Genomic DNA, 25,335 nt, shown 5'->3' with positions numbered 1-25,335 from the left:
AGATCCATCTTATTGATATCTGTAGGGGAGCAGAGAATGGGCCAATCACAGACCACATTAATGCTTATGTAACGAGTCAAAATAAATTTTTGGTAACTAGGCACACGACAATGGACCATGATCCAATTCTAGACAAAGAGGGAAGCCTCAAGTTTGCCCAAATCCAAGCAATTACTTGAACTATCACTTTTAATAAGCCATCATGGATGTGTTTGGTTTTTAAGGTCCTCTGGCCATAAGTAGTTAAACGTGGCTGCTTGACTCATCCATTCGTCCTTATCGATATCAATATCCATCAAAATCTTTCTGGCGAAAATTCATTGATCTCGAGCAGACAATCCGCCACTGCACGCTAATTACCGGAATATCATTGAGGATCATTTCTATCAAATCACAAAAAGCCTAAATTCCGCACAAAAAACAAAGTGGAAATGTCGGACGACGAAGCCGACCCTGAGCTCCTCGAGCTCCTCCGCCAATCCCTAGGCCTAGGCAAGAAGAAAGGCAACGAAGCCCCAGAGACAAAGGTGCTCCAAAACGCCCGGTGGATATTCGACAATTCCATCGACGTAGCCCTAGATCCGCGACAGACCAAAGCCGCGGCGGAGACTATATGGCAACAAATCCAGCAGAAGCAGTACTCTACATCGACATGGTCTGAGCATGAATTGCACCCCAAGGCCAAGGATGAGAGTACCGTGGATTTTATATTTACCATGGATTTGCTGAATTTTAGCTTTTGGTCGGAGGAGAAGGAGGAAAGTAAGAGGTTTGGGATTGATTATCACGGCCGCAAGTGGACGGGGTATTGGAGTTTGGTCGCTGCTTTGCAGAGAGCTTTGGATGACGGTATTCCGATCACGAGCCCGGACTTCTGGCTGAACGAGGAAGAGTTCACAGAAGACTTGCTCCGACACGTCTTTCGCTCCACCTCGGATGAAGAGATTCCGTTGATCAAGGAGCGCTTCCACTGTATGCGAGAAGCAGGTCAGATCCTGGATGAAAAGTTCGACGGCAGTTTTATCAACTGCATCTATGACGCCAATAAATCCGCAGCAGCTCTTGTGAATCTCCTAGCGGATGAATTCCCATGCTTCCGCGACGAGGGAAACTTTGATGGCCGTACAGTACGTTTCTACAAACGTGCTCAGATTCTTGTGGCTGATCTATGGGCTTGCTTTGATGGCGAGTCTTATGGCGAGTTCAACGACATAGAGAAAATCACCATGTTTGCCGGTATGCGTCCTTTCCAGCTCAAATATTTCTTTGTCTCTCTAATCTAACGTCCTAAGATTACCGAATCCCACAAATGCTCTATCACTTCGGCTGTCTCCTCTACTCTCCACCATTGGAGAGCCATATCCGCAGTCGCAAACCCATCAAATCGGGCTCGAAGTGGGAAATGGAGCTTCGGGGCACTTCTATCTGGTGCGTGGAACTGATCAGACAGGAGATTGAGCGTAAACATCCGGAAACACGATTGGTGTATTCTACGGGGAACTCGTCGACGTTTGAAGTCAATATCGATGAGAAACAAGACAAGAATGTTGTGGAAATAACAACCGAAACACAAGAACCTGAAGTGAAAAAAGATACTACAGAGGAAGCGACCAAGGAGTCGCAAGATAATGGGGAGAACGAAGAAATTGCAGAAAAACTGGCTGAAGAGCCCCGGGTTATTGTTGAGAAAGAAGAACCGAAGACCACTACAACAACAAAATCAAGCACACCAAAACTGAAAACCATCGGCATAAACGCCATCTTGATCGACTTTTTCTTATACGACACAATGAAAGAACTGGAGAGTGATGGTCAGGAAACTATTCCGCATCACCGGACGAGGAGTATTTGGTATTAGAGAAGATTCCAGATATACATAGATATGTGCATCTTAGACAAGATTTTTTTGGGTGGTTGTGTCCGGTTCGTTTGGTTTCTGGGTTGGCACTTGGTTCATATTCGATAGCGTTAGGTTTCAGGAATAGAGCATAAATATACAGTTATAGGCACTTGGAAAAGATGTCAACTAGACAGCCATTCTTTTCCCTGTCTTCATAATCTTGCAAATCCTCTCCAACATATCTGCCTTCCATTCCACATAATCCTCCCTCCGATCCTCACTCAAATAATCAACCCGATCCTGCATCATCGTCCCCAGCCCGGGCAACAACAACCCCTCTTCATCCTTGCCAGCATGTAAAAATATATTCGTCTTTCGACGCTTCACACCCTGCGCTTTACGTCCATCCTGCCCATCTCCATCAACTTCATCGTCATCATCGTAAAGCCCGTTCCCAAGCTCGTCTTCCCTTTCTCCGGCTAACGGGATATTATCAAACCATTCCTGCCCCTTTGCCCATTTAAGTGTCTGAATTATCTCAATCCATGCATCCACGTCCTCGCCATGCCGTTTCTCCGCTGGCGGTAGTCCCAGGCTTGATAGAGCTGTCTGTCGCATTTCAGAAAAGGTCTTTTTATCCATTTTGCGGGGTTCTGCGGCGGGTGACATGGGTGGGTTGTCGGAGACCGTGGGTTGTTTGCCGTTTGCTGGCGTGGTGCTAAGGGGAGGACTGCGTCGGCGAGCAAGCACCAAAAAGTAGATGGCTACTATAAGAGCCATTATGACTTCTTTGTAGTCATCGCTCCCTTCTTCTTCTGGGTTGCGTATTATGTTGACGAATTCAGAGGCATCTTCATCCAATTCGTCAACTTCCTTATCAGTCATCTTGGAGATAAAGTGAAGTATCGAGGAGACACCTGCAAAGATATGCGGGGGTAATGTCCGTGAGATAGGTGGTCTGGACCACAGCGTCATTCGAGGCGCAGGCGTTGACAGCATTTTGCAGATCGTCCTGATAGAAGGCATGACAAATTGCGGCGCATCTTTGATATTCTCTAACAGTTGCAGTGGTTCTTTGGTAAAGTGCGCACGCTTTACGGAGGTCATTCGTGATGGTGTTTTGTTCGCTTCATTATGGAGAGCCCTCTTTTCTAGAGGTGTGCTTTTCGATGGTGTATTAAGCTGCTTCGATGGTGTTCGGGAAGTCGCAGTATCATTCTTTTTGGGTGTGGAAGAAGGCTTGTTTGGCGTAGGAGGTGCGGATTTATTCTTCGAAGTTGCATTTCCTATAGACTTTTCGAGGAATGTGTAGAGTTTTTTGTACACTCGCGGGGGACACGGCGGGTGGCCGAGCAGAGGTGGGAGTTTCAATGTCCGCGCCAATCTTTGATCAATTTACCGTCAACATCCGTCGTTCAGTTCATTGACAATGGGTTTGGCATACCGTCGACAAGCAATCTCAGCGCAAGCATGGGGTCTAGCAATCTCCTCCTCCGGCTTCAAGCTCGACGAGTAACTTCGAGACTGCGCAAAAAAAGACTGCGCGAGACTGAGAAGCTCAGGCGGCATTTCATTTTCGTGAGTTGGCAGCAACGTAGCGAGAGCCCTCTCAACGGGTCGTAAATTATTCATTTTGCTTGGTTGCAAATTGTGAATTAAGGTTAAATTCACTATCGAGGTCAGGTGAAGATAGATTCACGGACGGTTCCCAAAAGAGTTATATTGACTTTTGGCGCGAAAACGCGTCTAACACGCTAACTCATTCTGGACCAGCCGACCGGTTGCCTGCGCAACGAATGACATCGCCTTTTTCTCAACCTCAACTTCCATCTTCATGCCGGTTTACTACATTGACAGGACGTCACTAACTACCTGCCACCCTCCACTCTCCCCAACATCTAAACTCTCATCATTCCAACAAAAACACACAAAATGCCTCCCCGCCGCTCAACCGGACGGACTGCTCCCAGCCAGCAGTCCAAACTCTCCTTCGGTACACAATCCCGAGTCACCAAGCCCTCAACCACCGCAACAGGGAAACAAATCAAGAACATCGATCCAATCGTCAAAGAACTTGCAACTAAAATAACATCCTCGGCCTCTGCTTCACCTGCACCAGAAGCCGATACTGCATTCCCAGAGCAAGTCCCCGTTACGTCGCCAGCAGCATCGTCAAAGCCGCATGTCGCAGAATTGGCAATTAGAGAGCAAGTAAAGGAGGAGCTCAGTCAGCCTCAGACGGATGAGGATAAGAGGGCATTGGAGATTAGTGATGCGCAGATTAGACGGTATTGGAATGAGGAGGAGCATAGCAGGAAAGCGCCGAGAGGTATTCTATCTACCTATTCAAAAGGGTGTTAGGGGTGCACTTTACTAATTATCAATGTCGAATAGTACATCAAAACGGGCTTGATATGGATGAAAAGATTCTACGACATTTCGACTTGTCGAGTCAGTACGGTGTAAGTAGGCTCTTTGTCATGGCAATGCGCAAATTCAGTCGCTAACACGGATGCATAGCCCTGCATCGGAATATCACGAATCAAGCGCTGGCGTCGAGCACATATGCTCGATCTTGAGCCGCCAATTGAGGTCCTTGCTGTCCTATTGAAGGATCGCAAAGCCCCTGTCGCGGAGCGGGCATATGTGGATGAACTGCTGTCATGATTACGCAGCCCTCTTGACATGTGTTTCTAATATTGTTTTATGTTTGACGGCGTTCCAGGTTTATTATCATACCCTTTCTTTTATTTTCTTTTCACGGCACTGGGGGACGCAGGCAGGCTGGCATGGAGCTGTATTCTTATCGATAAATCTACCATTGTCAATCTACCTCTATTTAAATCATCGCGGCAGTCGGTTGAAGTTACCTTTTCTTTTGGATTGGTCATACATTGCCTTGCAGTATGTGAAGAAATAATTAATACTATGTGTATTTCTATCAACTACGTGGAAAGAAAGAAAAAATGAGCAGTTATATGAAATTTAAAGTGTAATAACGTAAAAAGAAAAATAGGATGATCAAGTGTGTCCCCGGAAAAAAAAAAAAAAACAAAAAGATGAAATTCCAGTGTCCCCACGGAGAATCGAACTCCGCTTTCCGGATCGCTCAGTTGTTTACAACTGGTCATAGCGTGCTATGAGACCGATGACTTAACCACTAGTCGATGGAGACTTGTTGAGGATTTAAGAAAAATAATGATTTATATTCTACTCCAGTTTAGGACGTATATGGATTTTGACGATGCACGTGGATGCAATTAAAAAATGTAGATAATTGATATTCGTTCGTTTCGGGTGTAATTGGTGATTTTTACAAGGAGCGGGATTTAAAATTCTTGAACCTTTTAATTGAGGTATTTTGAGTATGCAGCCGGACGTTGCTATGAGCAATGGTGGGTTGGAGTCTCCAATGTATGATATATATTCACAGTCGTCGGACATTGATCAACACCCCACGCTTAGGTACGAGGGTCGATGTCCGTAAAACAAGAGGGAGATACACAGAAACTGTCAAACCAGACGAACATACACACGTAGGCAGTCATGATTTGTGGTATCATGACACCAGGAGAAACTACTAACGGGCTATACTGATTACAAGCGACGAGCACGTTCAAACTATCGGCTTCTCAAATCGACCACTACAAACAATGATCTGGGTTACCAGAAGGATTCCCCCACCAGGTCGGAAAAGGGACCTCGTTACCACTTGCGCCAAAGACTGCAAATGACAAAATGAAAATAACGAGCTGAGATCCGCCATCCAATGCAGCCCCAATGAGATAGTTGTACTTGTTGTAAACCCGGGGTAGACGACGACGAAGCCAGACCTGGGAGAAAATGCCAACCACAATCGAGGACCAGATCCACGATGTGTTGCCAAAGTAAATTAGACCGGCATAAGTGAGAATCACCGCGGTGTTGATTTCCAATTTGGCGACCCTGGGGAATACCTTGATCACGCCCCAGTGCAAGACGGGAAAAGCAAGACCAATGACGAGACCCAAGGGAACGATGAGATATTGGCCGTGTATTCCGTACATCTCCTTGGCCAGTGCCCATGTGATTGCATTGGAGTTTAGACTCTGAACGTATGAACCGCTCCAGACGTTGTTTCCGATAGGATCGAGGAGAATTTCTCGTTGGTTACTGACGATTGTCGTCATAACGGCATAATCCAAGCCCGCTCCTAGCAAGGTGCCGTATATCTGAGTGAGGAACATCACCCTAGGAGGGATCTTGGTATACTGGCCTACTTTGAGCCAGCTGGCCAAGTTGACAGCCAATAGAATGACTTGATGGGACTAAAATATGTCAATGGGGGGGATTGTTTAATAAGGGTTGGCGAACTTACCCAACTTGCAAAGTAAAGGTTAGCTAGAGGACGTCCAGGGTATAATGCGCCGGCAACCATCTTGGAAATAAGATTCGTTGCCACACCGGTCCCGTACAGTCCACAAAGAATACAGGAGAAAGGTGCAATGAAAGCACCCAGGACAAGAGAAATGATATATTCCCACGCTGGTTGCGTAGTTTGACCTCCAATGTTGACGATCAAACCGGCCAAGAATGCAAGAACAAAAAGACCATAATACCACCACATGGGAACCTCTTTGTACTTAAGCATTGCTCGATAGTGCGGGTCTGGTTGCGTCCTGGTACGTGCTTGTTTCCAGGCGAGCCACATGTCCTTGCTATAAAATATGAGCACATGAGAGATCAGTGCACCGATGGCTAAACTCTGCGTCAGGAAACCCCAGACAGCGGAGGCAGTCATGTATGGCAGTCCCACCTCGTCGACCTTGCCAAAATCGATTGTACCTTGATTGTTGATTATAGAGCGGGTATCGTATTCCGTACCGTTTGCCCGAAACAGGGAAGTGGACATGAACGGGAAGCTCAGCGCATCCCAAGCGTTTCCGTAATAGAGGGCGAGCATGGCGATGTAGAAAATAACGTAGCCAATCCATGAATTCAACTGTTGCTTCAAAGGTAATGACATGTACACGCTCTGAATATATTGCCAATCAAGACTGAAGTTCAAGATACCCAAGCCTTCGTTAGAGGAAGCCCCTCCAAAGACCTTGGAGAAAACGGTGCGAGTTTGTGTCGGGGCATGCATAGAGGCCAGACAGAATATCGAGATACCCGAAAACCAGGTCACGATGTATGAAGGGAAAAATTCCCAGATCGTGGCAGCCGCAAGAGCCCAGCCGAATTTGACCAATCGACCCCTGTTCGTGTGGGTATCGAAGTGCAAGTTTTGGAAGAGCACTATTTGAGGCAAAGTTGACCAGTATACCATCTCGGCCGGATAGACGATCAGGGGGCGGAGTACGCCAGCCAGTACAAATCCTACAAGTGAAATTGAGAAAGTGCCCAAGACAGCAGTGGTTGCCGTGACGCTTGTGTTGTAGAACAGTCGTTCAACAGCATAAACATCCACTCCAGCCAGACCGTTATTACCAGACGAGGCGATCAAGGCAGAGACCACATGTTCTTTAATTCCGAACGCCTGTCCGAAATTGAGGAAGCGAAGCGTATCCTGTACCCATTTCCACTTGAATCGTTCCGGGTGAGGAGTGAAGAGCGCCCATGCCTGGCCAAAAATGAAGACGAGAACTGCAAGATTAGCAGATGCATAAAAAAGGAGACTGGTGATTGACCCACGTTGCAGAAAAGTAAAAGAGACCTGCGCCTGGTAGGGTTTGAAAACGTAGAGCATTGTAATGACACTTGAAAGTGCACTGAAGGCGGTGCCTAGAACAAAGGACCGGAACGTAAACGCAGGATCACCATCGTCGCGCAGGGAAACAATGTATTTGGAGACGTCGAGGCCTGCATTAGAGTTAGCTGGTAAATTGGGTAGTCGTGTAAAGTGTTAAAGGTACCATTGCGAATAACTGGGTGTCCTTTGACGTATTCTGTATCCTCATCCTGGGGAGACTCCACCGAAACCTCGCAGGTCTTTTCATTGACCACGCTCTTGACCTTGTCGCTAGCAGGATCAGCGGTGTTTGGCGTAACCTCGACCTCTTCACCATGCTGGGAGACATCCGAGCTGTCCTGCTCCATCTCTGGCGTAACTTCCTTGACAGCCCATTTTGTTGAGAAGGAGGGAGGAGGAAAGGAAAGGGAAGAAGGAAGTGGGGGCAGTGAGACCTTCCCAATCGAACATTTCCAGTTTCTATGGAACAGATAAACAGGGGCATATGTTTCTTCCTCCTATAAGTATCCTTCCTGGTCAGTATCTTCGCATTCTCAAATTTCCCCTCTTCCCCTTTCACTTCTTCCCTCCACGTGGTGCCACACAGATGTCGCCATCTTCGCCTTTAATGGCAGGACTGAAGACACCTTCCATTTTTGAGTAGCTGTCACTACTGTAGTAGGTCTTCCAAGGAGGTTGCATTTAGAAAAATGGTGTGATTGGGCTCGGCTGGTCGACCATCCATCGCTTGACTGGGATTAATTGAGGTCGTTGTTAGTTTGACTGTTGGGCGGTTGTACGAGCATATGATGGTGGGTATTCCGTCTCAGTGAGAAATTAGTCCCTGTCTTAGGCAAGACTATCAGGTGCTACGTAGTAGAAAATGAAGCCTTTTATGAGAGAAGAAACTACCCACAGGAGAGAGGTTGAAGTTAGGTTACCCATGTCAAGGCACTAAAAACACTCTATTTGCCTCTGACGCCAGCCACCCGGCGGGACTCTCCCCACCGACATACACTCTTGTTCCAAGGCCTTGGACACAAACTGCATAAATTCGTCAATTGACAATGAATTCGGGGGGGCAGTATCGACGGCAGTGTCCTATTCCCGTCTGGAGGCACGATTTCGATTACTTTGACAAGGCAACAATGTTCGTGGCAGACAGCCGTGACGTCACTTAGCCCTAACTCCAGAGTCCAAAGAGTTCCAGACTTGCAGGAGTGGCCGCAACCAGCGAGCCCTTCTGCTTCTACAGAAAGCACCTCTGGATACACTCTAATGGATGGATTGATTCGACATTTTAATTTTCATATTCATGGTGGCTCCAAATGATCCCCGATGCACTCCGCATATCCCCTGTTTGATTCCTCGCGCATCGCCGAAGCCAACGTCACACAAACAACCCATCTAGGCACTACCTGCCAACTGGTACACACGATGACCACTCGGAGCCTTCTATGACTACTAGTATGCGACGTATCACAAAAAGAAGTACTACGTAGTACTATGTAGTAGTTAGTATGCCTGTAGTAGTTGCTGTCTCCCATTCATCCCAGCCACTTACATCATGCGACCATACCCTATCAGAGGCGTTGTCGCCCACTGTAGCACAAAAAACAGCAGAGTCAAGTTCCACAGTTTACAGGACGCAGTAACCCTTGGTTTGAGTCTCGCTCAATATCTTATTCGCCTGCTACAACATGTTACGTATGTCGGCGATAATACCCCAGCTCTGTCTGGTTCGTCGTGATGTCGTGGCCTCGTACAGACTGCGATTGTACAACCTGAGATTTCCTTTCTTTTTACAAGAGTACGGGGAGGGGGTTTGATGGCCCCTGCACTCGAGTAGCTTTTATTTCTGGGTGCTTTAAAAGTCGAGTATATAAATAAGGATAGGTGCATGTCAATCTACCACATAACCGTATGCGTTAGCCCTAATCCCCCCCCTCTAGAAATTCAATTACTCGATCGATCACCTCAATCTTTGATATTCCCACCTATATTCAATAGAGAAGCTCGTCATAATGCAGTTCAGATATTTCCTCGCGCTAATTGCAACCCTCGGCTTCGCTCAAGCCCAACTCCCCAATCTCCCCAATTGCTCTGTCCGTCGCCCCCATCCCATCTTTACATAGCATCACCATACTAACCCAAGACTTGATAGTTTAACTGCTTCCTCACCGCCCTCCAAAGCGACGGCTGCAACGGCCTCACGAACTTTACCTGTCACTGCGCCGACCCCAACCTCGTCGGCGCAATCGCTCCCTGCGTACAGAGTAACTGTGATCTTTCAGATCAATCTTCTGTCTCGAATGCAGTGACCTCGGTGTGTTCGTCGGCTGGTGTGCCTGTTAGTGTTCCGCCTATTACGGGGACCGCCACGGGCTCTGCTACGACGACTGGATCGTCTGCTGCTGGCTCTGGCTCTGGCTCGACGACGCCGTCGCGGACATCTTGTTCTTCTAAACCTTCCACCTCTGCTGCTCCTACTTCCTCGGGAACGGGAGGCGCAGGAGAGGCGTCCTCTACTTCTGGGATGTCTGGCGTTACGTCTGGTGCGACTGCATCTTCCACCTCCACTGGCACCGGCACGACATCTAGGGTCCCTCAAGCTACTGGTGCTGCGGGTTCTGTTTCTGTGCCGTTCATTGGGACGGGATTGTTTGCTATTGGAATTGCGGCTGCTGTGGCTGCGTTCGCGCTATAAATTGTTTTTGCTGTGGTCTTGTAGTTTGATATCAGTCAAAAAGTTATGAAGTGGATGTTAGTAGGAGGGGGGAACATAATCGTAGAGGGCTTCCTGTTCAATGATGTTATTTGACTTGTGTGTCAAAAGTGAAATGATTGTATGTTATGATAACTACTTCATACATAGTTGCAATGTTCTATATTCAACAAATTTGTCATTCTTGAGTCGTAAATCATCGGTCTATCGCATGCCATCGGCCAGCATGACCACAGTTGGTAGTCCAAGCTCGTCCCGATAATCGAATCGTGAAGTAGATATACAAAAAACGCCATACTCAAATACAACGCTAAAAGACGTCATAATACAAACTCAACATTCTTACACGTCTCCCCATATTCACGAATCTTATTGTGTATCCGATCAATCATCCAATTCGATTTCACGCCCTCGGCTGCTGTTCCCCTTTTGACGGCCGATGAGACATAACAATTCTTGTCATTTTCACGATACCGATATGAAAGACAGCTCTTGTTATTGGCACATATGTTGCTGCACTCTTCAAAAGTAAGTACGAGCGACGAGCCCTCTTTGTTGGTGATGGCGTTGTCGGCGGCGTTGTCCCATCCATCGCGCAGAGAGAGGATGTCCGATAGGATGAGACGGTAGAACATGTCGCTGAATAATAACAGTTTTGTGCTCGAGTTGCCCTAAACAGATGATTAGTCTGTAACATGACAAAAGCAAAAACAAAAGGTATGTAGAGAACGTACTGATTTAAACCATTCGCTTTCAAACTCATACAACCCCCGAATATCATCAGGCTGCATATGATGATACGACACAACCGGATAACACCACGCACGCCTACCACCAATAGTTGCGAAATAATCCATTTCCCACAGCCTAGAATCCTGAAACATGGGCCAAGACCAGTGAAGTCCTACGCCAGCATCACGAAACATTTTACCCAATACACAATCGCCCGCCCATTGCGTAGCTGTATAGTTATCGATCTCCGTCTGCGGTTGTTCCTCGACATACTGCGCCGTTTTGCGCATGGCCGGGTTGGAAACGACGAACCCAGAACCGCCGTACGCAAAAATCGTGTTGCCGATCTGCATGGGGAATCCCAGATACCAATCCTGTTCGTGATTCAATTGCGATAACCACTCCACAAGATTTGGCCAGAAGATATATGAATCAGCTTCCATGAACACAAACCACTTCGCATCTGGTTTGTAATCCAGTGCCGCGGGGATCATAGGCAGAAACTTCCATTTATCCAGCCTCCAGCCCGGGTTGTTTTGACGACCCCAGGGCCCATTAGAGTCATCACCATAATCGGCGGGCGTCAATGCATCGCGTCCATGCTCACGAATACGATTGTAGAGCTCGAATTCGGGGACTTTGCGTTTGGTGGCTTCATCGATTCCGCGTAGGACGTCGTGCGTCCGAATACCAGCTATTTCCTCTTCGTAGTCTGAAAAGACGACAAAGTGCGGGATGGAGGAGAGAGTTGTTTCAAGGTGAACTGGTACTTTGCTCAAGGATTCTGTCACGCCAGTTTTGAGGATGACGAGGATCTCGTCCATTTCTGGAATAGGTTTTGGCTTAACATTATTGATGCTGCCGTCGTCGGCACCTTTTCCGTCTGTAGAGAAGTACTGATCAAGCAAAAGCGAATTCGGTCTTCGTAGCCATGTCCAGAGCAGGACGAGACTGAGTATAGGCGCAAAGGCGAGTATCCAGATACGCAATCGACCGTGGTGTAGCCGATGTAAAGATGACTGGGTTTGCATCACGTTATATGTTCGGATCACGAGGACCCTTAACACACGCAATGCTCATGCACAGACGATGTTGAAAGTCGGATCACAAGTAGAGAACAAATTCAAATCAGCGAAAGGCAAGATATTAACTAAAAATCAAGTCAACATCGGTTTGCGGTACTGTACAACCAAGCCACACCTCCAGTGGTAATGGGTAACCAACCACGAATACGAATTGACATCAACATCTGATGTTCCCTCCATAACTCCACGAAACTCCATTCAAAAAAGTGGGCGGCCCAGTTTCACCCAGGGTCTCTCTAGTCGACTGTCGATATTTAGGAACGGAATGCAGGCACTGGCCAGTGCCTCGAAGGCTTGAAAAAGGAATGCTAGACGCCCATCTGGTGATTAGGTGCTGTTATTGGACGACGCCCAGGTGAGAGACGCTCGACCAATCTTCATCTGCGGTTCAGATCGGCGTTGGGCAGATCTGGCGGTTACAGAGTAGTCGTGTGTCAATGACATTAACGTGAAACGAGGATGACGTTGAAATGGAAAATGGTAAAATGGGGGTTGCGATCTGAAGGCTCTGGTTGATACCATGGTTGCTTGTCACCAAAGAGGATAATCGTGATAAATCAACTCCGGATCGGACTAGCAGCCACGCGGCACACGAGTACTGAAGGATGAAACATGTCTAGGATTCTTACTCATATAGTACGTACGTCTTGAAAGCCTATTGATAAGCTTCAGCTGTCTTGGTCATCGTCATTGTCTCTAAAATAAAGCTATCAATCAAATCCATTCATGAACCATGCCATGCCCGTGAAAATTAGTACAAACACCAAGTACATCGCAACAAAATAAATAAATAATCAAAACTGTTCAATTAACGTTTTATAATCTAAGCACCGAATTCCTTGATATCGGTCGTCTTGCCGCTCAAGGCAAGAGGAACAATACCACTGACGTGCATATCAGGTCCGTAAACGTGCATGTCAAGTCCCAATTCCTCACCAACAGCCTTGATATTCTTAAGACCTTCTTGGTAGTTAGGACCAGCACGACGAACCCAGATCTGGACCTTGTGCTCGTTGAGGGTGGAAGCGACCTCCCGGAGAGCGCGAATCACGCCCTTGAAGGTCGAAGCAACGTTGGTGAAGTTGGCAATACCACCACCGATGAAGAGAACCTTTCCTTCGGGGCGTTGAGGAGCGCGAAGCATCAGGTCCAAGACTGTGCGGGCGTAGTTGAAAGTCTGAGTCTCAGTGGGAGCACCAGAGTATTCACCGTAGTTGGCCAGCTCGCTAACGAAACCAGCAGATGCAATAGCATCGGCGTAGACGACGGAGGCACCACCACCAGCGACCAAGGTCCAGATACGGCCATTGGCATTCAGGACAGTCAACTTGAGGGAAGCACCAGTCTTGGCGTCCATGTCAGAGATGAATTTCTCCTCCTTGCTGAGTTCACGACCGAAAGGAGCGGGGAATTCCATTGGGGGACCAGCATCAACGTTAACCTTGCCGTCACCCCTGGGAGCAGGCAAACCAAGAGCAGCAGGGCTGCGAGCAATAGCCCACTTGGTACCACACTCGAACTCAGCAGTCTGGTCGAGCTTGGCAGCCAAGTCGAGGAAGTGAACCTCGGCAGAGGTGGCAGTGGTGTTGGGGATAACGACGAGAGGGTTGATCTCGAGGTAAGTGAATTGGCAGTCAACGTAGACAGCGTACAGACGAGAGATGAAGTCAACCAAGACATTGTGAATGCCAGAAGGCACCTTCTTCAACAAAGTAGCTGCAATCTCTTCGTTGGAGGGGAAGTTTTTGAGGTTAACGGGGATCAAGATCTTCTCAGCCTTGGCATCGACATCACCGACGTCGACACCACCTTCGTGAGTGAAGAGAATCCAGTCACCCTATCTTTCATTAGCTTTTGATTTCATCCAATTTGGAGGGTCGCAAAGTGCATACCTCTCGCACAGAGTTGATGTTAATGTAGTATTCGGTATCTTGAGGGTGAGGAACAAATGGCTCGACCAAGAATTGGCGGAGGTAACCCTTGATGTGCTCAACCTGTTGCTCCTTGCCAGCGCGTTCTGCAATCCAAGCACGAGCCTCGGCCCAGGTCTTGTTGAGGGCGAGGAGACCGCTCTTGCCTCGACGCTTGATCAACTGATCTGGCTTAGCGACGAATCTGGCGTCTTTGGCGAGCAACCAAGGGTATGTGGCCTCGGCCTGGTCGAGGATTCCATTGACGTCGGCATCCTCAGGGAAATAGAGGGAAGCGAGCTTGGGAGGAGGGTTGTGAGTAGCAGCGCGAGGAAGCGGGGTGGGCTTGATGACGGGAGCGCGAGTGAGATGGTAGTTGAGGATGGCCTTTCCATCGGCCTCGAAAATAGATTTGGCGGACATTGTGTGGTTGAAGATGTGGTTTGCGTGACGGCGTCAAGGAGTCTCAATCAATTGATTGACTGGTTAAGAATGAGAAGAAGTTGTGTGACGGCTGAATCGCAGACACAGAATGAAGATCTATTAGTTGCGGGTGCGGTGATGTAGCGCAACAACAAATTCACAAGGAAAAAGAAGGGTATAGAGTGAATTGAGAACTGGAAATTGAGGAATTGGGGAAGATGAAGCAAGTCAAGAGGGGATGGATAGAAGGTGGTGAGTGAGCAATCAAACAACAAAGTGTCAGTCCAGGTGAGGGCCCCAAAAATTATTGTCTGTGAGCAGAGAGAGTGATACATCGGGACCGGAACGCGCTAGGCCCGGGCTGGCATTGGGCAAGAGCTAGTGGCCCAGCTCTTTCCCTCTCAAGGTTTTTTTGGGTCTGTATGGTAAGCGTATTCGGGTGTATTGTCGCTGTTTTTGTTTCGGCGTTACTGGGTTGGGGCCCAGCTGGGGAGCTGTCGTACGGCAATAAACAAAGAATCTGCCGAAAGTGAGCCTGGATTTAATACGCCCGACGTAATACTGGGTCATCTACGTAGTAATACCGCGGACAGGTAAACTTTCGTTGAGCGAGCAGAGACGAGGAAGGGGCGGTGGAGCATCGCAGCTAGACCGGGATCCACACGTCCCCAACCCCGGCCGAGCCACTCACTAGTGGGACTCATCTAGCAAATAGTATATAAACTCCTTCACCGTACGTACTGAGTGCTACTGAGTAATCATCAGTATGGGCCTCTTAGGTCACTGCATTTTTTCTCCCTCGTTACGAATAATATTCGTGGGGTGAATACCACCCCTAATTGATAGTATGGGGTCTACGATGAAAATATCAGAACGTAATAGTTGCGAGTCTTGCGAGGCCGTTGAGACTGTAGACTTGAATCGGAGTCCGCACCCGATCTCAAACAAACTTAGCTCGGCCCCCTCGGGCTGCACGTCAACTATATGAATTAAACGACAGCTGTGAAGACACCAACGGCGACGGATGGTTAACTATGACGACGGAGTCGACCGGAGACAATTATAGATAATAGACGCCGTGCTTTCTACTTGCCTCTGGAGTACTGTCATAACTATCTGCAATCTCAATATCTCCGATAAGACGGAATGCTGCAATGTGGCCGCGCAACGGGCCGATGTATTCGGCACAATTTTCCTTACTTGCTGGCTTGTGATTTTCTGCAGTCAGCAACAGCTATCATATTGCCTATTCACCATTGTCCAAAGCTATGGCGGGGCGGAGAACGGAGTAATTGGCATACAGTAACAACTTTTTCGGGGCCGGGAAGCGAGCAAAGAATCGTATGGAATGTTTAGAATGTAGAATTTAAAGTACATCACAAAAGGTAGTACTAGTACTCCGTCTCCGTATGTGACTTAGTACGTATGAAGGATGATAAGATGGTGGATACGGAGTAGGATGATCTGAAGGCGAAACACTGGGGCGCTGATAAGCTCGACTATCGATAAGAAAAGCACCCTAGTCAATCCCCAGTTGTCGGGAGATGAGATGCAGGTTCTAATGCGGACAGCCTCATATCTTCTGTCGGTCACCGATTGACAAGATACTCTTGTACTGGTACCTGAATCAGTCAAAGACAAAGATGTTCTCGTCTTATGTCTGTACCGTCATAGGGAGGAGAAACTCCGAGGTGGGCGGAGTTTACTCTGTATGGACGAACCCACGCTAGTCCCGTTTTGAGTAGTGTTCCAGAATGCCTTCCATGGTTGGGGTCCATATTTGGACATTTCTTTTTTAAGAAAGCAGTGGTATGTTTTCATTCATTTTAGCTTGGTATCTTGTTATAATTGCATTGTTATTGATCAGATGGGATGCAATTCTGCCAATGACCTCCCGAGTCGTTAGAATGCTGATATCTACTTCGTATGTTTAAGTATGTTGATACCCAGAAGTTGAGCAACATACACTAGCCGGATGATCTCCGTGTTGGCCAGGCACCAACAAAAGTTCAACCGTCGCAACTTCTCGCAACGGAGTACTACGTAGTATGGACGTCTCCTTCTCCTGACGGTCGGGGCACACCGCAAGACGAGACGACGTTCCCACCAGAACCAAATCATGTTTGACTGGTGTGGCTTGTCAAGCAGCTCGCTGGAACTTTTTGTTGTTGTGGGGATAAAATGTTGAGCCAGTCCGGGAGTCGGACTGCGTTCTCCGGCCCCATCGTCAACCTTGTCCAACTGCAGATAAATTACGGACCTTATTCTACGGTGTATTCGCAATCACAGGCGGTAATTTATCGACCGCCAATATCGCTGACAATGCTGGCCGCGGAATCGTTGACTCGTGTATTCGGTTTGTATGTAGAGATATAGTCGAAGTTATATAGGCTTCAGATTGTAAAATGATCCGATGCGTTGTCTTCTGTTTCGAAGATATGCCGAGTGACAGATCAGATACACTCGTACGATCAATACAGATCGGATCTCCTTGTGTATTATTTACACCTGTCGGTGTTCCGACTAGACAGTGACAGTGCTCAGCTCCTTGGTAACCTTAGTACCCGCCGTACGCACTAGCTGCCCACGCTTGCCCTACTCCGTCCGTCATTTATTTTTTTTGTCCAGCTCAGGCCGGGCTAGCTCGCCCTCACCTTACAATTACCCACCTTCGATCGTTGACCATCGACCCTCTACCGACATCAATTCAATTACTCTTCTCCGACCAGACTCTCCTGCCTTTCTGGTCATCTACATCTTCTCACTACTTGTGACTTTTGTGTGCTGCCTTTATTGTTATTGTACATTCTTGTTTTCTCGTCCTTCTCCCTCTACCACACCTTCCGTCCATCTGTATTAATCCACTAGACCAAGAAAGTGACGGGTTGTTTTGGCAAGTAAGTCATCATCTTATCCTCTTGCGCCCTGCTACAACAGTTGCTCCCCGTTCAATTCAAGGTACTAACACGCAACAGCACAGTATACTCAAGATGCCTTCCATCGCTTCCTCCAACGGCGTTCAGTCCGCCAACGACAACATCACCCGCTTCAACCCTCCTTCTCGCCTCCTCACCCCTCTCGAACAACACACTCTCTTCCACCCCAAGACACGATGCTTCGTCTAGTGAGTTGTTCTCAATCCAACGCATTGCTAGAGCGTCAATTGACCAGAAACAGTGGTATGCAACCCCGCGCTGTGCAGGGTATGCTCGACTTCGACTTCATCTGCAAGCGTAGCACTCCCTCCGTTGCTGGTATCATTTACACCTTCGGTGGTCAGTTCGTCAGCAAAATGTGAGCGCAATCATCTTCCTAGGCTTCGTTGTGTCAAAAGTACTAACTCGGTATAAAGGTACTGGGGAACCAGCGAGACTCTGCTTCCTGTCTACCAGGATGTTGAAAAGGCCTTTGCCAAGCATAGCGATGTCGACACCGTCGTCAACTTCGCTTCCTCCCGATCCGTCTACAGCTCTACCATGGAATTGATGGAGCTCCCTCAAGTTAGAACCATTGCTATCATTGCCGAGGGTGTCCCTGAGCGAGTACGTTTCCTAGAAATGACGCTGTGAACAGATATGAATAGAACCTAACACATGTACAGAGAGCACGTGAGATCATGGTTGTTGCTAAGGAGAAGGGTATTACCATCATTGGACCTGCCACCGTTGGTGGTATCAAGCCTGGTGCGTTCAAGATTGGTAACACTGGTGGTATGATGGACAACATCGTTGCCTCCAAGCTTTACCGCAAGGGTTCCGTCGGATACGTCTCCAAGTCTGGTGGTATGTCCAACGAGTTGAACAACATTGTCTGCCAGAACGCCGACGGTGTCCACGAGGGTGTTGCCATTGGTGGTGACCGTTACCCTGGTACCACTTTCATTGACCATCTTCTCCGTTACCAAGCCGATCCCGACTGCAAGATTTTGTTGTTGCTCGGTGAAGTCGGTGGTGTCGAGGAATACCGTGTGATCGAGGCTGTCAAGAATGGTATTATCACTAAGCCTATTGTCGCCTGGGCCATCGGTACTTGCGCCAGCATGTTCAAGACCGAGGTTCAGTTCGGCCACGCCGGTGCCTCTGCTAACTCCCAGCTCGAGACTGCTGTTGAGAAGAACAAGCACATGAGAGCTGCTGGTTTCTACGTTCCCGACACATTCGAGGAGCTCCCTCAGGTCTTGAACAACCTCTACAAGAAGCTCGTTGCTGACGGCACCATCGCCACATTCAAGGAGCCCGTCATCCCTAAGATCCCCATGGACTACTCTTGGGCCCAGGAGTTGGGTCTTATCCGTAAGCCCGCTGCTTTCATTTCCACCATCTCTGATGACCGTGGCCAGGAGCTTTTGTATGCTGGTCTGCCCATCTCTGATGTCTTCCGTGAGGACATTGGTATCGGTGGTGTCATGTCACTCCTCTGGTTCCGTCGCCGCTTGCCTCCTTATGCCAGCAAGTTCTTGGAGATGGTTCTCATGTTGACTGCTGACCACGGTCCTGCCGTCTCTGGTGCCATGAACACCATTATCACTACCCGTGCCGGTAAGGATTTGATCAGTGCCTTGGTCTCTGGTCTTCTTACTATCGGTTCTCGTTTCGGTGGTGCCCTTGACGGTGCCGCTGAGGAGTTCACCAAGGCTTTCGACAAGGGCATGAGCCCTCGTGAGTTCGTCGACACCATGCGCAAGGAGAACAAACTTAGTAAGTGCATCCGATGTAGTCTGTAAAAGCAACAATTGCTAACTTTTCTAGTTCCCGGTATTGGTCACAAGGTCAAGTCTCGTAACAACCCCGATCTCCGTGTCGAGTTGGTTAAGGAGTACGTGACCAAGCACTTCCCCACCCACAAGCTCCTCGACTACGCCATTGCTGTTGAGACCGTCACAACCTCTAAGAAGGACAACCTTATCCTTAACGTCGACGGATGTGTTGCTGTTTGCTTCGTCGACTTGCTCCGCAACTCTGGTGCTTTCTCCGCCGAAGAGGCCGAGGACTACCTCCGAATGGGTGTCTTGAACGGTCTCTTCGTCCTCGGACGTAGCATTGGTCTTATTGCTCACTACCTCGACCAGAAGAGACTCCGTACTGGCTTGTACCGTCACCCCTGGGACGACATTACTTACCTCCTCCCCAACATCTCCAAGGGAGCTCCAGGTGCCGAAGGTCGTGTCGAGGTCAGCATCTAAAGCGTTTATGTTTCTTGTTTCTATTTTTCGTTCTCGGTACCTGTTTTGATGTCGGCACGGGTCTCTTTTAGCATTTAATGCCTTTTGATGTTTTTCTTTTTTGTCAAAAATCTGTTGACTGTCTTCCTTATGAACCATGGATGTGGTTTAGTACATGACATGACAGGCGACGGCACGAGGTGCGCATGTACGGCGTAGATTTTAATACTGGGTAGAATGGTTAATTGATGTTTCAATGATGATTCTTTCAATAATATAACTTATGTAACTACGTAGTCAATATAACTTAACTAGTCGAAGCATTGAAGCTAGGTAGCTCGATAGCATGTGATTGGCCAGAAGCTGGGGGGTCTTTCCGCCGCTAAGATTGACCTCCGAAAAAAAGCATATCAACAAGTTTGTCATTGACCTTGAATCACTCACAACCAAATAAAAGAAGAAAGACAAAATGGTCCGCATAAAACACCGCTACCTCCTAATCGACATCCTGCACCCCGAACCCTCCCAAATTCATAAACGTGGACCATCATCATCATCATCATCGTCAATTCCGGCACACCTCTACTTCCACCCGCCGACACCAGATTCATTGACCTCAAGCGTTCTGGCACGGTTACTACGGGAGACTATATCGGAGTTATTTGGTGATTATGGAATTGGGAAATTGGGTGGTGCTTCAAGTGGGAATTTAATTGGTACGTCTACCTACCCTCCCACCTCTCGAGCTGTCTTATTTGAGGCTTTTCTGACACATGAGTGCGACAGTGAAATATTTATCACCCGCTACCTCAACGGCAATTATACGATGTCCCCGCGCAGCATATAGACTGGTCTGGGCGGCACTTACATATCTCAACGCGATCCCTGTACCTCCTACTACATCAGCGAGAAAGTCGGAGACGACGATGAGAAATGCCGTTTTTCGGGTTGTCAGAGTCTCCGGGACGATGCGAAAAGCGGAGGAGGAAGCGATCAGAAGAGCGAGGAGGGAGATTGGAAGGACAAAAAGAGAGAATATGAATCATGGGGGTGTGTTGGATGGGTTGTTTGGGGAAAAGGATGGTGCTGCTGTTGTAGGGGATGATGAGGCTGTTTTTGGGATGGATATTGATGATGACGACGAGGAGAGTGATGATGAGTATTGAATTTATGGCCTTGTTAGCTGCGTTTGGTTTCGTTATATGAGATACCCCTATTTGAATGCATGAATTTCTATTATATACATGAGATTATCCATGTCACGATTTCGACTTCCGAATAACTTTTGTACCACTATCGGGCACCATCCCCTCAAAATCCAGCATCTCATCATCCATATCATCCTGACCACGTGCTTTCGCTTCCTTTGCCTTTGCCTCCTCTTCTAATTCTCTCCTCTCATGCTCATCGTATTCATCCTTTGCATCCAGCCATCTCTCCTGCACATCCGAAATATTTAGATCCCCCCACCCTTGTCTAACAGCAACCTGCCATATCGAATCATTCGCACCTTCAGCGGGCCCAAACGCATATCCACTCGCGCGATCAATGACCTGTAACAAATGCATCATACTCTTCTTATCCTCTACCGCAAGCGTCTCAAACGCTACGAGCGCGAATTCCTGCACTAGATCGATGATGGCTTGATTCAAAGCGCCGAATTTCTCGTGCGATAGTCGTGAGGTCTCGGCTTCGAGGTGTGGGAGGAGGTAATTGAGGTCTTGTACTTCGGTGTAGAAATCGAGGTTGAATGGCAGAGGCGAGTAATTTGATAAGTTATCGATTTTGGTGAGCACGTTGATGTGTGGGAGGTCCATTTGGAGCATGGAGCGGAGGGAGAGGAGTAAAGCGGAGATGTACATCGATGGGAGGGTGAGGCTGTATGAGTCGACGAGGTGAATTACTATTAACTGTTTTGTGTTAGTTCTTGACGTAAGTACTTCCGAAATGCAAGTGACAAATGACGTACTCGATATCCAAGCTTTGATATTCGGAAAAAGATGTTTCGTAGTGATGAGTGGTGTGTGAATAGCTCGACTTGACCAGGGCAATCGAACAGAATGTAGTCATCTGTTACGAAAACTCATTAGACTTCAGTAACGACGGTATATGGAAAGCTTTGAAATTACCCCCTAATTCCTTCAAACCCTCCTCTAACCATCCAAAGTTATTCTCAAGCTCTTCCAGCGCATACAGCACCCCGCCATTCGGCCCTAAAGTGTCTTCTGCCATTATCTCCTCCAGCGTCACCAGATCGCGCACGTCCAGCGCACACGGGTATGAAGTCTGATCATTCGCCGGATCCAAATTCACGATCGAACATTTCCTTCCTATAGCTCCCATGAACTGATGCATTCCATTACAGTATGTCGACTTCCCCGCTCCCGGAGGCCCGATGACGAGTTGCGCGAAGGGCATGGTGCTAAGTCGTCCACAATTTCCAAAAGTATTATCGTGGGATCTTTTATCGATCACAGAGTAAACCAACAGAAATCTTCTCGAAGATTAAATGGTGAGCAAAAGTAAGATGAATGTCAGAGGCGATAAATATTAGGCGGCATCAAGAGGCAGAAAAGTGCCCCGCAAAATGGAAGCTTCGATTGGCGCAAACTGATCGCCGTGGACGAGCTTCAAGCCTTCAACTTACAGACCTCAACTACACGACGTTACGAATAAACCATACATATGCGCCATGTCATCTAGTACATTCCCCCACTTGAACTGCACAATATCTTAGAAAAGCTCAGATAACTAACCTTTGTCCAAAATTCAGATCAATTCACCGTCGCATCCCCACCAACAGATGCGATCTCCGCACTCAAATTCTCTACCGAACCAGATTCTACCAGAATAGTCGTCTCTTCATGGGATAAGAACGTTTATTTGTATGACTTGCGCGACGAGAATGGTGCAGTTGGTACGGGGAAACTACTACACAAATTCGAACACCGAGCGCCGGTACTAGATGTTTGTTTTGGTGCCAATGAGGATGAGATCATCACAGCTGGGCTGGATTGGAACGTCAGGAAGTAAGCTCACAAAACCCAGAATAATTACTTATTATTGATTTGAATGGTATGCTGACGATAAAGAATTGATGTAAACACCTCCACCCAAACAGTCCTTTCCAGCCACGAGGCCGGCGTCAAATCCGTGGTATACAGCAAAGAACACTCCATCGTAATCAGTGCATCATGGGACTCAACCCTGCACGTCCACCGTCTCAACTCCGATTCCACACCAGCAGTGATCCCGCTGCCCTCCAAACCGTTCTCTCTTTCGCTCAGTCCCACAAAGCTCCTCGTGGCCATGGCTTCCCGAGCACTACACATCTACGACCTCAAATCCCTCGCCCTTATAACAGACCAAGCCGATTTCCAACCCCCATCAGTCAACAAAGTCGAAATTGAACCATGGCAGCGACGAGAAAGCAGTCTCAAATTCATGACGAGGGCAGTTGCATGCATGCCTGACGATGCTGGATATGCGTCGTCGAGTATCGAGGGCCGAGTCGCTGTGGAATGGTTTGACCCATCTCCAGAATCACAAGCGCGCAAATATGCATTCAAATGTCATAGACAGACTGTTGATGACGTCGATGTTGTCTATCCCGTTAATGCGCTCTCGTTCCACCCTGTTTATGGCACGTTTGCTTCCGGTGGAGGCGACGGCGTGGTTGCTTTATGGGACGGAATCGCGAAAAGGAGAATTCGACAGTATCAGAAATACCCGGCGAGTGTGGCCGCGCTCAGTTTTAGTTCGAATGGACAGTACCTTGCGATTGCCGTTAGTCCTGGGTTTGAGGATGGGAAGGATGATATCGAGCCTGGCACGGTTCAGATATTCGTTCGTGAGCTCGGCGATACTGAGGCTAAGGGCAAGGGGGCTAAATAAGTTACAGTGCAATTGAATAATTATGGGTGTTCTAATATCTATGGCGGGCCGGCGAATTTCCTTTATGATTTCTCAAAAGTATGGCGTCTTGCATTGTTGTATGTATAGATCGTACATTTTGTTTACTACTCTAGATGATCACGAAAACAGATCATCTTTCCTGAACTAGCCAGCCTCTATATACCGATTGATGTTTCTTGTTTTGGACACGAGAAGATAGTAGAAAAAAACGGGTATTGACAACAAGCAAAAGAAATTCAACTGTAAAAGACCTACTCGGCAGCCTTCCGAACAGTCACCGAGCCATCTGGCATACCGAAGTATGCAGCAACAGGCTTCTGCCCACCAATAGACCCCAAAGCCTGGGCCTGAGGACCGGTAACTCCACAGAAAATACCGACTTCCAAAACACCGGGAATAGCCTTGATCTTTGTCGCAAGAGTCTCAACTTCCCAGATACCGCCAGTACCACTGCCACCCTTGCCGGCTTTGACGTCCGATGGAGTCAAAAGAGGGAGGAAGGGGGCGTCGACAATGTAGAAGCCCTGGTCTGTCTTGAGGGGACCTTCTTTGGCGACGGCATTGAGACGAATAGCTGGTTGGATGCTGCCCATTTCGGTCAGTTTGCGGATTACCCGGTTTGCGGCTATAGGCGCGACTTCGATGGGGATGTATTTCCAATTGGTCAAGAGACGGGTTTGGAGCTTTCTAGAGTCTGTTTGATACCGCAAATGAGCCTATAAGTTGATTTATTCTGGGCAATTGGATACGTACCAGCGACGCAGATGAATTCCTTTGCCTGCAAAGCAACAATCTTCTCCTGGAAGAGACAAGCACCCCCACCCTTGATACAATTCAAATCGTCATCCACCTCGTCCGCACCATCGAACGCGACATCAAGTACAGTCCCCTCTGGAATACCGTCAAACTCCACGGCTGTCAATCCGGCTTTTGTGATGAGGTGTTTCGATTGATAACCCGTAGGCACAAATCTGGTCAGAGTTGTGTCGATCCCCAATTCTTTGATCGCCTCCACGACGTAGACGATTGTTGTGCCGCTACCGATGCCGACCCATTTTGCGTTGAGAGGGTAGTGGTTTTGGACGGCGGCTTTGGCGGCGGCCCGCTTGGATGCTTCGATGCTGGCCATGGAGTGCTGTGAGCGGGCGATTGGAAATGCGAAGGGGGATGTATAAGTAGGTCTAATAGGTATCGCGAGAGAATGGGATTTCGAGACGCAGGTGGTCCGGTACAGTCTATTAATCCCCGTTAGTCAGATATTGTATCCCGAGGCATTGGCGCATGTATCAGTTGGCTGAAAGAGCGAGTTTTTTGTGCAGCATGATCTAGATTGGAGTAGTATTACACTCACGTCGAAAATTGTCTTGAGGCGGAAAGCAGCCGAAGGAATGGTTTCATAAAGTCCTGTGCACAAAGTAATTAGATACATAGATCAACGTCAACATCACGAGCGAGAGAGAGAGAAATATATACACAATTCGGCAGATAGTACTCCGGAATAAGCAAATAGAACCCCGCGGAGTGAGGTGGTGGTAATGTTGTTAATATTTGCTTGACTAAAGGCGATGTCCACGGGCCTGAGTAGATGGCGGGGGACCGCCGGAGACACCGGAGGAAATCGTGCAGGGACGTTCATTGGCCTGGCTACGGCGTGCTAGCTGACAGCCTTGGAGGGGCAGCCCGGCAGCTACTCCGCACTGGGTTAGTGCTTTCCTATCGGTGTTGCTAGTATGCCTATCAACAATCAACTAACTTACCAGTGATCAACTATCAACAAGCTGACAAACACAGCTACCTCTGCTTCAGACAGTGCGACTGGCCACAGTCAAAGCTT

At 48.1% G+C, this 25,335-nt stretch overlaps 12 protein-coding genes across 12 annotated transcripts; 6 read left to right on the top strand and 6 right to left on the bottom strand.

Annotated features, from left to right (window-relative positions):
• Positions 1-431: 431 nt before the first annotated feature.
• Positions 432-1,858, top strand: EYB26_002048 (uncharacterized protein; the record flags this gene model as incomplete). The annotated part of the gene is made up of 2 exons (XM_054261356.1): positions 432-1,236; positions 1,293-1,858. The coding sequence occupies 2 exons, from the start codon at positions 432-434 to the stop codon at positions 1,856-1,858; spliced, it is 1,371 nt and encodes a 456-aa protein (XP_054117331.1).
• A 168-nt stretch (positions 1,859-2,026) lies between these two features.
• Positions 2,027-3,472, bottom strand: EYB26_002047 (uncharacterized protein; the record flags this gene model as incomplete). Its single annotated transcript, XM_054261355.1, has 2 exons — positions 2,027-3,224; positions 3,285-3,472. The coding sequence occupies 2 exons, from the start codon at positions 3,470-3,472 to the stop codon at positions 2,027-2,029; spliced, it is 1,386 nt and encodes a 461-aa protein (XP_054117330.1).
• A 300-nt stretch (positions 3,473-3,772) lies between these two features.
• EYB26_002046 (uncharacterized protein) lies at positions 3,773-4,507 on the top strand (the record flags this gene model as incomplete). Its single annotated transcript, XM_054261354.1, has 3 exons — positions 3,773-4,169; positions 4,235-4,302; positions 4,361-4,507. 3 exons carry the CDS (start codon positions 3,773-3,775, stop codon positions 4,505-4,507), a joined length of 612 nt encoding a protein of 203 aa, XP_054117329.1.
• A 977-nt stretch (positions 4,508-5,484) lies between these two features.
• Positions 5,485-7,918, bottom strand: EYB26_002045 (uncharacterized protein; the record flags this gene model as incomplete). The annotated part of the gene is made up of 4 exons (XM_054261353.1): positions 5,485-6,147; positions 6,198-7,465; positions 7,514-7,681; positions 7,735-7,918. 4 exons carry the CDS (start codon positions 7,916-7,918, stop codon positions 5,485-5,487), a joined length of 2,283 nt encoding a protein of 760 aa, XP_054117328.1.
• A 1,656-nt stretch (positions 7,919-9,574) lies between these two features.
• EYB26_002044 (uncharacterized protein) lies at positions 9,575-10,257 on the top strand (the record flags this gene model as incomplete). Its single annotated transcript, XM_054261352.1, has 2 exons — positions 9,575-9,655; positions 9,715-10,257. 2 exons carry the CDS (start codon positions 9,575-9,577, stop codon positions 10,255-10,257), a joined length of 624 nt encoding a protein of 207 aa, XP_054117327.1.
• A 338-nt stretch (positions 10,258-10,595) lies between these two features.
• Positions 10,596-12,038, bottom strand: EYB26_002043 (uncharacterized protein; the record flags this gene model as incomplete). Its single annotated transcript, XM_054261351.1, has 2 exons — positions 10,596-10,946; positions 11,010-12,038. The coding sequence occupies 2 exons, from the start codon at positions 12,036-12,038 to the stop codon at positions 10,596-10,598; spliced, it is 1,380 nt and encodes a 459-aa protein (XP_054117326.1).
• Positions 12,039-12,915: 877 nt separating this feature from the next.
• EYB26_002042 (uncharacterized protein) lies at positions 12,916-14,425 on the bottom strand (the record flags this gene model as incomplete). The annotated part of the gene is made up of 2 exons (XM_054261350.1): positions 12,916-13,929; positions 13,985-14,425. The coding sequence occupies 2 exons, from the start codon at positions 14,423-14,425 to the stop codon at positions 12,916-12,918; spliced, it is 1,455 nt and encodes a 484-aa protein (XP_054117325.1).
• Positions 14,426-16,747: 2,322 nt separating this feature from the next.
• Positions 16,748-19,607, top strand: EYB26_002041 (uncharacterized protein; the record flags this gene model as incomplete). The annotated part of the gene is made up of 7 exons (XM_054261349.1): positions 16,748-16,781; positions 17,294-17,322; positions 17,401-17,549; positions 17,603-17,719; positions 17,778-17,967; positions 18,027-19,122; positions 19,174-19,607. The coding sequence occupies 7 exons, from the start codon at positions 16,748-16,750 to the stop codon at positions 19,605-19,607; spliced, it is 2,049 nt and encodes a 682-aa protein (XP_054117324.1).
• Positions 19,608-20,055: 448 nt separating this feature from the next.
• On the top strand, positions 20,056-20,752 carry EYB26_002040 (uncharacterized protein; the record flags this gene model as incomplete). Its single annotated transcript, XM_054261348.1, has 2 exons — positions 20,056-20,302; positions 20,373-20,752. The coding sequence occupies 2 exons, from the start codon at positions 20,056-20,058 to the stop codon at positions 20,750-20,752; spliced, it is 627 nt and encodes a 208-aa protein (XP_054117323.1).
• A 93-nt stretch (positions 20,753-20,845) lies between these two features.
• On the bottom strand, positions 20,846-22,004 carry EYB26_002039 (uncharacterized protein; the record flags this gene model as incomplete). The annotated part of the gene is made up of 3 exons (XM_054261347.1): positions 20,846-21,496; positions 21,556-21,656; positions 21,716-22,004. 3 exons carry the CDS (start codon positions 22,002-22,004, stop codon positions 20,846-20,848), a joined length of 1,041 nt encoding a protein of 346 aa, XP_054117322.1.
• A 274-nt stretch (positions 22,005-22,278) lies between these two features.
• On the top strand, positions 22,279-23,480 carry EYB26_002038 (uncharacterized protein; the record flags this gene model as incomplete). Its single annotated transcript, XM_054261346.1, has 3 exons — positions 22,279-22,288; positions 22,360-22,615; positions 22,679-23,480. The coding sequence occupies 3 exons, from the start codon at positions 22,279-22,281 to the stop codon at positions 23,478-23,480; spliced, it is 1,068 nt and encodes a 355-aa protein (XP_054117321.1).
• A 272-nt stretch (positions 23,481-23,752) lies between these two features.
• EYB26_002037 (uncharacterized protein) lies at positions 23,753-25,137 on the bottom strand (the record flags this gene model as incomplete). Its single annotated transcript, XM_054261345.1, has 5 exons — positions 23,753-24,195; positions 24,255-24,736; positions 24,853-24,905; positions 24,975-25,052; positions 25,111-25,137. The coding sequence occupies 5 exons, from the start codon at positions 25,135-25,137 to the stop codon at positions 23,753-23,755; spliced, it is 1,083 nt and encodes a 360-aa protein (XP_054117320.1).
• Between the last annotated feature and the right edge of the window lie 198 nt (positions 25,138-25,335).

Source organism: Talaromyces marneffei, chromosome 1 (genome assembly GCF_009556855.1).
Source record: "Talaromyces marneffei chromosome 1, complete sequence".
NCBI lineage: Eukaryota > Fungi > Ascomycota > Eurotiomycetes > Eurotiales > Trichocomaceae > Talaromyces > Talaromyces marneffei.
This window is presented reverse-complemented; position numbering and strand designations above follow the sequence as displayed.